At 51.4% G+C, this 10,862-nt stretch overlaps 5 protein-coding genes across 5 annotated transcripts; 2 read left to right on the top strand and 3 right to left on the bottom strand.

The window, feature by feature from the left end:
• Nucleotides 1-2,250: 2,250 nt before the first annotated feature.
• Nucleotides 2,251-2,397, top strand: CTAM01_04685 (uncharacterized protein; the record flags this gene model as incomplete). The annotated part of the gene is made up of 1 exon (XM_060520715.1): nt 2,251-2,397. A coding segment is annotated over one exon (147 nt), but the record flags the coding sequence as incomplete, so codon positions are not given.
• Nucleotides 2,398-3,573: 1,176 nt separating this feature from the next.
• Nucleotides 3,574-5,424, bottom strand: CTAM01_04684 (uncharacterized protein; the record flags this gene model as incomplete). Its single annotated transcript, XM_060520714.1, has 2 exons — nt 3,574-4,178; nt 4,593-5,424. The coding sequence occupies 2 exons, from the start codon at nt 5,422-5,424 to the stop codon at nt 3,574-3,576; spliced, it is 1,437 nt and encodes a 478-aa protein (XP_060384668.1).
• Nucleotides 5,425-5,893: 469 nt separating this feature from the next.
• On the bottom strand, nt 5,894-7,152 carry CTAM01_04683 (transcription initiation factor IIF; the record flags this gene model as incomplete). Its single annotated transcript, XM_060520713.1, has 4 exons — nt 5,894-6,235; nt 6,286-6,488; nt 6,540-6,813; nt 6,877-7,152. 4 exons carry the CDS (start codon nt 7,150-7,152, stop codon nt 5,894-5,896), a joined length of 1,095 nt encoding a protein of 364 aa, XP_060384667.1.
• Nucleotides 7,153-8,050: 898 nt separating this feature from the next.
• CTAM01_04682 (RNA polymerase II transcription factor SIII subunit A) lies at nt 8,051-9,298 on the top strand (the record flags this gene model as incomplete). The annotated part of the gene is made up of 1 exon (XM_060520712.1): nt 8,051-9,298. One exon carries the CDS (start codon nt 8,051-8,053, stop codon nt 9,296-9,298), a length of 1,248 nt encoding a protein of 415 aa, XP_060384666.1.
• A 576-nt stretch (nt 9,299-9,874) lies between these two features.
• On the bottom strand, nt 9,875-10,391 carry CTAM01_04681 (ubiquitin family protein; the record flags this gene model as incomplete). Its single annotated transcript, XM_060520711.1, has 4 exons — nt 9,875-9,959; nt 10,074-10,156; nt 10,191-10,299; nt 10,381-10,391. 4 exons carry the CDS (start codon nt 10,389-10,391, stop codon nt 9,875-9,877), a joined length of 288 nt encoding a protein of 95 aa, XP_060384665.1.
• Between the last annotated feature and the right edge of the window lie 471 nt (nt 10,392-10,862).

The raw sequence follows: 10,862 nt of genomic DNA, 5'->3' as shown, positions 1-10,862 counted from the left end.
CTTACCTTGCCATGAATCTAGGTAGTCGTCTCCCAGCACCGCACAGTGAGGTAAGTACAGAGTCTGTCTCGTCTCTGGTCTGTCGTCAGCACAATCTCTGTTTCTGTACATCTCTCGTGGCACAGCATAAGAAACATATTCCACGCAGACACTGCCTCGAGGATGCAGGACTGGACGGTACCTATATTGCTGCAATGCTCCAAGTGGATGCGGCGGCAACCGGCCCAGCCTCCACAACTCATAGTCCTCCACTCTCCATGTCCTTTTTTCCCCTGCGAATAGAGGGCCGGCGCGGCGATGCCGCCAGACCCTGATTGATATCCGCGTGCTGCGCGCACGCGGATGCGGGGTGCAAGCAGCCTTCCATTTGCAAGTTGCGTCTCCTCTTTCCCCCCCTGTATTCCACTTTACAAGCAGTTGCCAGTTGGCGCAATTTGCTTCACTCCCGCCAACTTGCTCCGCAATGTACCTCCTGATCTCCAGGGTGACCCGTGGCGACCAACTTGCGATGACTTTTCCGTATCCGTTCTGTCCGAGTGTTATGCACAGCTCTATGTTTGGAGGCTTTCAGGCTTCCAAAATTCGAATCACAAACCACGCCAGAAGTTCAAGGCCTCTCGGTGATTGTGAGATTGCTACCGATTACCTTAGCGCTTAGAAGTCGAGCCAGATGCGGTACGTTGGTACCTGAATCAAATCAAATAAGGTAAGGCAGGTACAACATCTGGGGTGCCTCCCCTCGAGGTAAAGTGCATGCATGCACGTCGTTAGTGTGAAGAGTAGGTTTACGTAAATATACACCTAAGCAGCTTAGACAGGCCGCCATTGGTTCCTACTGTGAAGTGCACCTTACCCAAAGATCCAACGCCCTACGGATACACAGGTACATTAGCCTTTCCTTTCCATGTACTATAGCCGACGGGACGCCTCGAAACCAAGATTCAGATATGCCTCTCCTTCTCAGTGTCAATGACACCTCAATGGGAGCGAAGCACGCCCGGTCTCTCCTCATCCTGCATGAATCTTTCTGCCTTGGCGAGCGTCCGGACCGAGCTGGGAACTCCTGTGCAGAGCCCAGGTACCTGCAGGAGAAGGCAAGGAGTATAGGTGAGAAATCACTTCACTGATGCTGTCTGTAAGAGCATTGCTCTCTTTCACCTCTCTGAGCTACGAGCTGTCAATATACTCGATGACAACCCGATAGAGGAGTCGACTCTGGATCGCCTGAGATGTCGATGTGATCTAGCGTTGGGTGCAACCCTATCTGAGTTTCCAAGGACACCGCTGCCTCTGTCATGCCGCCTCCTACTCAGAATCCCCACCCTCACCAATATCATACAGCACTATAGTATGCACTCTAGCGTGCGGATATTAATGATCTCATCACAGCTAGAGCCGCGTTTCTCTGTTCCACAAAGTCCCATCCGAACTATGCCACGTTTGCGCAGCAACTACTTCGCTTACCAGCTGCTACAAAACCCGTCCTCGCCGAGATACGTTTCTAGTGGCTTACTTTACTCCAGGAGAGCTCCTGGATCGTTTAACCGTCAACTTGGAACACTCAGACCATAAATCTATATACATAATGGCTCCTTTTCTGGCACACCAAATGCATCACTGCCATTCAATTCAAACCTCCTTGGCCAGCCTTACCCTCACCTAGGTACGCACGGTCTTTCCAGCTCCAACATCATAGTGTACACCATGTTGACGGCTAGAACGCCAAACACCAAACGCCAATATCCTCGGCCCACCCCCGGCTTCTCTGCATTGCATCGCCTGGTATCTTAAATCACCTAACCTCATTGAACAAAGCCTGCATTATGCACCTCGTTTTCATTGTCTTCAATGCTCGTCCGTCCGTCATACGAAGACGACTCCATGCCAAGTTTCCCTACCTCGTTTCTAGGCCCCCTATACCGATAGGCATTCAACAGACTGAGCCGACTCGAAGCAACGCACATTGTAACGGCCGTTTGCAGTATGTGAGCGGGCACATGGGGTTATTGAAGCCTCAAACCCTTCGTGCCATCGGATGATTTGTATCGCTTGGCCCGACTGATACATACCTACACAACAACCCCTGTGAACAACAAAGCTCGTCAGGAGCCTGAGAAGCGTACCGGTCTCATCCATGTCTGCGCCTCAACAGTCCCCTCCGTCCAAACCGAGAATTGGGAGTTTTGATCGCACACGAGTCTGCACACCTCTAAACATTTCTGTCAATGCTTTGCGTGTCGTGTTTTGGCACATCCGCTCGCTTGTCGGCACTGTAACCCGTCTAAAGGTGATCTGACACCTGGCCCAGCCGTGTCTGAATTGTCTCATCCAGTCTTCTTGCCGTCGGATGCCTTTTACTCCTCGACAGGTTCGCCGCTCCTACCCAGGCCCTGCTAGGAGGAGCTGACTCTAGGCCCACGCAATGCCAGTAGCTACGATACTGCCAGTGTGTCGTGACAAGTTTCTCCTATTGTAGGATTGCTCTTGTTTTGGTTACGAATTTGTGGAAACCCGCGAGGGGCGAAGCTTGCTTTGCGTTACGTTACTGGGAGTTCAACCCGCAGTCATCCCAACACAAGGCGAGGAATCTGAGCCCCAGTGTGGCGATTCCCGAGCATTCCAGACGTGAGGCGGCCTTGCATCTCCCGATGTAACTCGACCGGATCGGGCCCGCATCTCGGAGACCAATGCCGGTGTACGGGACCTAGGTATGATCTTACCTCTCGCCACGGTTGTGGTCCGCGCCACCCTTACCTCTCGAAATCCCAACTCAGAAGCGAGCGGTGAAGTCTCGTTTGCGGTATGCCTCACGCTCTGAGCAGCTAAACTTGCAAGTCTTTACAGATGACAAGATGCACATGAAGGCAGAACACATACGATTTACTGTGTCTCGATGTCGAAGTATACGTATCCCAGCCTCCCGTTGTACTATGTTTCCCCAATTGTAAAAAAGATCGCCATGCTGTTGATATTTTGTTATCTTTCGTGGTGGTGGCTATCGAGGTACTGAAGCCTCTGACCTTCGCTCTGCTTAATTGTCTCCGTACATAGACCTCCAAGTCTTTACTTGCCGTATTCATTCCAATTAACGCGCGAGAAAATAATCTGCTTCCAGTTGAAAGCCGAGCGTGGCATCTATAGAGAAAGAACACCAAAGCCGGGATTTAAGCCCTACATCCATCATCAACGGTAGCCCTCTGCCTGTTACGGAGGCTTCCTGCTGAGCCTCGGCCCGGGTTTGTTTATCAAAATGATGGACATGCAGCTTACGTCTCACGCAATGCGGCTCGACTCAGCCACTCGAGATCACCTTCCAGAATTCCTCGTCATGCTTTGCGATATCACCAGATGCCACTTACATTAGAGAGCATCAAAGAGAAGATCATCCTCACTGAGCGGTGGTATAATGATGCAAAATCTCACGTGTTTTATCAGCAGCCAACTCAATTTTAAATTATGTATGGGAAACAATACAACACAGGACGAAGCAAGAAGGAATCAGACTTGGCAGTGCACGACGTTGATGTCTTCTGAGTGGGTTTACGGAAAATTCCAACATCCATCGCTTGGTAATCAAGTAGAAGAGCCTTGCGGCTCTCCCGTAGCCTCATCTTCGACAATACTCTTGGTTGTGTCAATAGCCTCGACCGTTTCGCGGGAAGACTCAGAGGCACCTTGGGTTTCAGAGGTTTCCGAGACCTCAGAAGCCGCAGAGGTCTCTCCCTTCGATGAAGTGGCACCCTCGTCATCAAGCTCGTCAGGGGTCATGTCAAGCCTAGGAGTCGGGATAAGCTCAAAGATCTCGTGAGCTGCAGTACTATCATCATCCGAATCAATTTCAACCTTGGGGACCTCGACAGCCTCAAAGGTCTCGAGAGCTCTAAGGCCATCACCCCCAGAATCGTCATCGACAACGTTGCGCTTTCGTAGCGTGTTCTGTAGGCTCTTGAACGCATCTGCCGTGCGGTCTCTGAGTGTGTCCAGACGCTTGCACTTGTCACACACTCCAGCCTTCCGGACGCAGTTCATCGAGTGTACACGGCGCTCGATGCATGTGTGACTAGTAGCACTTTCCGTGTACTTGAGGAGGTCCCTCTGCAATTTGCAGACTGTAACCTTTTTGCCGAGTTCACTGTGCTTGCACCCGTATACGGTGGCACGGTAGAAACACATGGTTGCTAGATAAAAGAGTAGTGGAAACGGAAAAGTCGAGCGGGATTGGACTTACTGGTGTTTTGTGGTTGAAGTAGAGATCTGACATGGCAACTTCGACCCGAACCTCGACACACTTATATGCTCGACGTCAGACCGTGTGGCATAGATGACCTGCCTAGGTCGAACATGAATCGAAACCCAAAGTACTGCAGTTGTTTCTAGACATGTAGATGTTTCGCGGGCCTCTAACTGATGTTTTCTACCAAAGTTAACAAAGGGGATCGAGATCTTGTGACGTTATCAGGCGGGATGTCTGAACAAAGGATGCGAGACAACAGCACTGCCTAACATAACATCGTCACGACCAAAGGATCAACTAGCATTGTTTAGAAGACTAGAGGTTTATTATGTGGACTTCTTGAAAGATAGGTATTCACTTTCGAGAACCTCTACAAAGGTTGATGCCCATGCTGTGCCTCCGGGCGCCTGAACATTATCCACCTTTGGCACTTGGTACCCTATTCTCCTCAGAGTCTTCATCAAACTCGACTCGGCGTTGGACGATATCACAACTCCTCGGGTTGCCAAAAGACACTCAATATCCGTAGTGGAGTCGCCAAAATACACCAGCGCCCCAACATCCTCTACTCCTCGCCGAGCCGCCAATGTTCGAAGGGCTCGCAGCTTATCCTCGCACGTCATCAAAGATGCCTGCCTTGTTGATGAGCCTGCTACTTCCGGCCCTGAGATGCTTCCGTTCAGCTCGATCTCATTAGCGACAACGTCGACGCTATAGTCTGAGAGGACACCCTTGATGAATGATCTAGACCAGTTGACGGAGACTACTGCGACGGACCAGCCCTTCTCTCTGGCAGCATTCATGAGCTCCGCAAAACCATCCCTTAACTTGACTCTCCCTTCCTTTCGACAAGTTTCACCGGCAAGTGTAAGATATTCCAGGCCGATGCCCCGGAAGATGCCTGAGCTCTCGACTCTCTGGACTGATAGCATTTCAACCTCCTTCAGACCCCGCAAGAAGGCGAGCTCGTCTTTGAGCGAGGATCTGTCATCTGCGATTGGAATATACGTGGACACATGGTTGGCATGGTCTTTGCTGTAATCTAGCAGGATCTGCTGCCATTTTGAAGAGAGATCAACCCCGCGCTGCTGCTGGAATTGGAGGCCGATTTCTGCCAATGTACCAATCGTATCCTTTGTCGTAATGGTACCATCAAAGTCCAACACGAGAATGGGAGTTAAAGGGGGCATTTCCGCAACACGTGATATAGCGCGGTCTTGACGTTGTGTTTGGGAAGATTGGCTTAGTTGGATCCAAGCCGATGAAGTCGAGTGATGATGACTGTGCACTTCCCCACTTGCCCACTTTGATCACAAGTGGTGTTGGACTAGGAAAGAAAGACAGCCATGCTCATGTCAATAGTCGGGACAGTGGACACTCTGTTGCTACCACCATCGGATGTGGACTTCATCGAGTGCATCCCAGGCAGAGTGTATATCGCTTTCTCTGTTTTGCTCTATCGTTCTGTGATGGGAGGGACAGCTGCAAACCCTTCGACACGTGTGTCGTCACCTAGTGTCCCAGGGGGTATCAAAAAGTCCCTAACTGTAAGAGCCACCTCCATCCAAGACTTTCCATGCGAAAAAAAAATTCCCTTCCAAACGCCTTGCGATACCCTGCGGTTCCTGTGCCCGATCTGTGTATAATTGCGAATGGTCACTAGACAACATCCTCCATAACCACTTCGTCATCGTCGTCCTCTGCGGCGGCTTCCTCCGGTGCCGTCTCATTAGTGGCGCCGGACGCCATGCTCTTCAAGTGCTCCTGAAGCGACCACTCGTTGGCGTGAATGCCGGACCTGTTAAGTACCGCTATCTTTTCCAATGTCTGGCGTAAGAAAGCCTCGGGCTGGTCAAATCTAGCCTTGAGGATCGACATCTTCCAGTACTCGTACTTCCTGAAAGCCTCCATGAGACCATCCAACAGTTGTTCCTCCGACATGCGGGCGGATCTGTTTTCGGATTTCTTCGGCTTGGTGGCCTTGGTAGGCGCAGACGTTTTCTATTCTCCATTAGTACTGGATCTACCAGTTCCCACTGAGTGCTACTCACAATGAAGGAGCCAAACTTCTCAACCGCAGCTGCAGAGCCATGGTGGATAATGCTGTTGGCTGCGCGCTGTTCCATGATCTGCAGGGTATGCTTGGGCCGCTGAGCCTCGACTTGCTTCCGTTGAAGAATTGCCTGGCTCTCCGCGTTATCGACTGGCTTGCACGCCAGCTCGTACTGGATCCTAGCGGCAATCTTTGTCTTCTCTGCGTTGAATTAGCTGCTGATCTGCGCCACTTTGAGAGCATCAAACTGACTTGGGATCGCTTTGCGGTAGTAGGGTTGCCATTTGCGACCCTTCTCGAATGGTTTCTTCTCTACCTTCTCCGTCTTGGGTCTCAGGAATCGAGCCGGAATGCCAGCGTTTGCAGCATCTGTTCGCGCCTTGGATTTGGCCTTGAAGCCAGGTAGGTCCTCCTCGGTGAAAACGAACGTGCTGCGCGCGATCTCCTTGCCCATCTCTAAGTCGTATTCTTTCGGCATCAGCTGGTGCTCGGCGCGGTCGGAATTGAGTAACATTTTGAAACGGTGCTGCGCAAAAAAAGTTAGCTCAACCGTCGATCCAGACTTGTCGCGTCGCGTATATCACAGTACCTCAACGCTGCCATCTGGACGGACCACATCCCACTGTCGCATGGTGCCAATCTCGATTTCTGCGTCATCCGGCAAGCTATCCCATGCTTCCCACAGGTCCTTCGGAACGCGTGCTAGATATGCCTGGCCGAAGGAGCCTTGATCACCGAACTGGTCGAAGAACTCCAGATCGCCAGCATCTTCGTATAGGTCATCGTCGTCGACAGGAGCGGCAGGTATGGCTTCGGGATCGGGCTTGATATATGGCTCCGGCTTGATGTATGTTGAGTCCGCCATATTGAATATTCGGGATTACCTCAAATGCTCCGTTGCTATCCAAGGTCGCGAAGTCGAGGAAGAGTTGGTGTTTTTTGCAATGACGGCAGAGGGATCAGGATAGTCCACATCTATCTTAGCTCCGTCACAGCAAGCAACAGAGAAGCTACGAGTGGCAGTCAAGATCCACTCAATGCAGTAGCCTGGAGGTACCTTTGTGCCCCGAAGTAGACTAGCTCAGTCATCATGTGACATGGGTGAATCGGAGCCAACCTCGACTTTTGGAGGTTCAAGTACCTACCATGCCACTCGACTATTTCTCGAATCCAAATCCTAACACCATAATACTTTGACATCTGCCTTGGTTCGTAATATGAGCAAGTCAAATGTCCGAGCCCGGAGGTCTCAATCATTGATTATTAGAAGCAAACCTATTTGCGCAATGAGCCCGGCCATCATTTATCCTTCGAGGTACCCCAGTGACAGTCACGGTCTACATTAGCTCTATGACAAGGGCCCGTCCAGGTCAGCTTTGGGAGCCACTTAAAAGCCGCATGCCCCACTACGGATCTGGCACTTCAGTGTTCGTGACCTCTTTAAAAGGACCCATCCACCTGCAACTTCCCGCCATCACTTACATACTCCAGCAACAACGAATATCTGATTTTTGAGTATAGTACTTCTTATCGGCTCGGCCTGTTACCACAGAGCCTCGAGGGGTCCCCTCTAGCAAGACAGAAACACTCTGGTACAATAACCTACTATTCGAATTACCTAAATACACACTACATCCATTATTTGAACGATGAGCCTGCGATTCGCCAGTTCCCCATCAACGACCTTACGACCGAGCGCTCTCATCACGGCGGCAACGACCATCAGCTAGGCCCTCTTCAAGAATTCACCTACATCACTCACCATGGCGCCGACTAAGTCACTTGCCGAACTGTGCATTGCTATGTGCCAGAGACATATCACAGAACTCAGCAGTGTCGGCAATGGCGACGCCCTCCAATACCACCATGTTCGCGAAATCCTCCTCAGAGTCACGAACCCGGCTCAGCTCCGAGAGATCGAGCTCAACTCCCCTTTCATACAGGGCGAAACCTCCGAGCTTTGGCTGCGCCTTATCAAGAAGGAATTTCCATCCGAAAGCCACGAAAAGAATTACGCGCCTAAGAATCCGTCAAAGTGGTACAAGATATACGAGAGATATGCGGAGGAACGCCGCGAGGCTCAGCAACAGGCTGAGGCCGAGCTTCTCGCCAGGGTCCAGGGGCTCCAGCAGAAGAAGGACAACAACGTCAGCAGAATCGTAGACCCCAAGTTCGCTAGGTTTTTGCCCAAGCCACCCAAGACCGGTCGCACCTTTTCAACGCAGCCTCGAGGAAAGAGGGAGCTCCCGAGTTCCCTGAGCTGGGCCGCCGGAAGCAGAATGAAGATGACGACGGGCGCCAGCGTCATGAAGAAAGCCCGTAGAGAGGCTAAAGAGATTGTCGGCATAAGAAGCACCATGGCTGTACCAACTGGCATGATCAGGGCCCCTCGATTGAAACAGGCCCCGCCCTCGATGGCTGCTGAGCATCGAATCTCAAGCCAACCAGTCTTTCGGCCAACATCTACCAGCAGTCGCCCGCCCACACATTCCACATATGTCACTCCCCAGTCCAAAGCCACATACGTTTCCGATTCATCAGACGGCGAAGACGGTGATTTGTTCAGCGATGAGGGAACGCCGAAGAAGAACAAGAACATAGTATCTTCCTCTCGCCACAGTCGGGATACGGCAGCTTCCTCCATGCCTACAAAACCTTCCCAATCCTCAGCATACAAGGATCGCAATTCTTCCACATCTGCAAGATCTACCTCTAGTTCGCAAACATCGGGCTTGCGACGTGGGGGTGGTATTCTCGGAAACGCTGCCCGGCCCAAAAGCAATATCAGAGTTGAGCGTCCACCAACCAGACCCGAGCCATCATCCTCTGCGAGTATGGATTATTCCCGCACGCACAAAGTACTTGCTCAGAACAGCGGCCCGCAATCTCCTCCTTTGCCAGCGTCGTTGGACGAAGCGCAACAAGCTCGTCCAATTCTGGGCAATCAGGAGCTGCCCAGAAAGAGAAAGGCTGTCGACATTTTCATGCCGAAAAAGAAGACTAGACGCTGAAGGACAGTATAATCAGGTATGGCTAAAATGAGGAATCACGAGTATTGTAAAATGAAAGGTCGTCGGGCGTTGGTATAGGGACAGGTCACATAGCATTTGAATTCAGGCGTTGGGTAGGTTATGGTATATACCCTCAGGCTTCGCATGGTCGTTCTGCCCATCATGGCAGGGTGAAATTGAACTCGTTTGAAGATGCTTGACCGTGCATTGGCTTTCAACTCAGCACCATTTGTTTGATCCCATGCTGTGTTCATGTGACTAGCTTCATTCTCCATGTGCGGATTATCGCAGGCTGCCTTTACACGCTAGATGTTGGTTCCCTTGGTGCCAAATCCCAATCCAGGCGTTAGCTTTTGAGAGTTAAGCCTGGCATTCTAGCCTGCCTTGAGAACCCCCACCCTTTGGACAGGCAATATTCTATACTTCCATGTCGCAAATGGACGTCGCTACTGCATATCATCCCCTATCGGCTCTGTAGCCGATGAATGCTCCGTCTCGAGAACGCTGAAAACACCTGGGCTGCGTATTGTTTCCTGGTCTTTCTTCTCATGCTCAAAGCCATTGTCAGAGACAGATCTAGTTTCCACCTCGAAGGGCGAGAACCAAATGCAATGTAGCGCCAGCCTCGAGGCCGTATTCAGATGCGGACTTGTCGTCGACCCTGTTTAAGCATCTTGTCAGCGGCATGGTCTCCGTAGGAAATTCTCCCAAGCTCCCCCAGTCCCATCACACTGGCGGAAACATGATTCCACGCTCCAAGAGGATTACACCTTACATTTGCTTTCCACCATAGATGAGTCTCTGCTGCACGGGCGGGATGCCTTCCTTCTCCTCAACCTTCTCCTTGATCTGAGAAACCTATTGCAAGGTTGGTCAGCGTTCTATTCTCCACCTCTCTGTCTCCGTCCGTTGTATTCGGTGGGCAATGTGTCGGATGGGTACGCGCCTTGTATTCGTTCTCGATGTCCAGCTCAATCTCCTTGCCGGTAAGCGTTCGCACCCTAGTTGGCGTAAGCAGTTTATTCGAATGGGTACAGTCGGGTCACCGCCTCCAGAGGTCCGGAGGACAGAGATGCGCATACTTGATTAACATTGTGGCGTGTGTGAAATGGCGACAACAATCTATGGGCTTGATTTTGGTTTCGAGGGGAGGTAGAAAATGCGAGGCTGTGTGGTATTCGAATTCGACTTGGCGGGGTCGTGCGGTTTGTTGGTTGAGGATGTGACGGTTGTACGATTAGTCTCGAGCTATCCGCAGGCAGGAAGTCGTGGTGGGGGAGGGGCCCTTCTGTAAGCTGAGCAGGGGAGGGGACCTCTGAGATGCCCGGGCCCACCCCAGGCACGTCTTAACGCTGTGCAGGCATCCACCAGTTCCGACGGCCTGTGCTGCGAATGGATCGACGGCTGTCGAAGAAAGTACTTCAACATACGAAAGACAATCCCAAACGTAGCAAGCTTGCTACTGTAAAGTACTTTACAGATGAGCAACGTAACGAGGGACATTCACGGTGTGGAATTTTCTATTGTGCTGTACCAGAATTACTGAAGCGGTTCTGTTTGTTGT

Source organism: Colletotrichum tamarilloi, assembly GCF_030869305.1.
Source record: "Colletotrichum tamarilloi strain Tom-12 chromosome Unknown Scaffold_11.1, whole genome shotgun sequence".
Lineage (NCBI taxonomy): Eukaryota > Fungi > Ascomycota > Sordariomycetes > Glomerellales > Glomerellaceae > Colletotrichum > Colletotrichum tamarilloi.
Note: the sequence above shows the minus strand (reverse complement) of the source record. Positions and strands in the feature narration are given on the sequence as shown.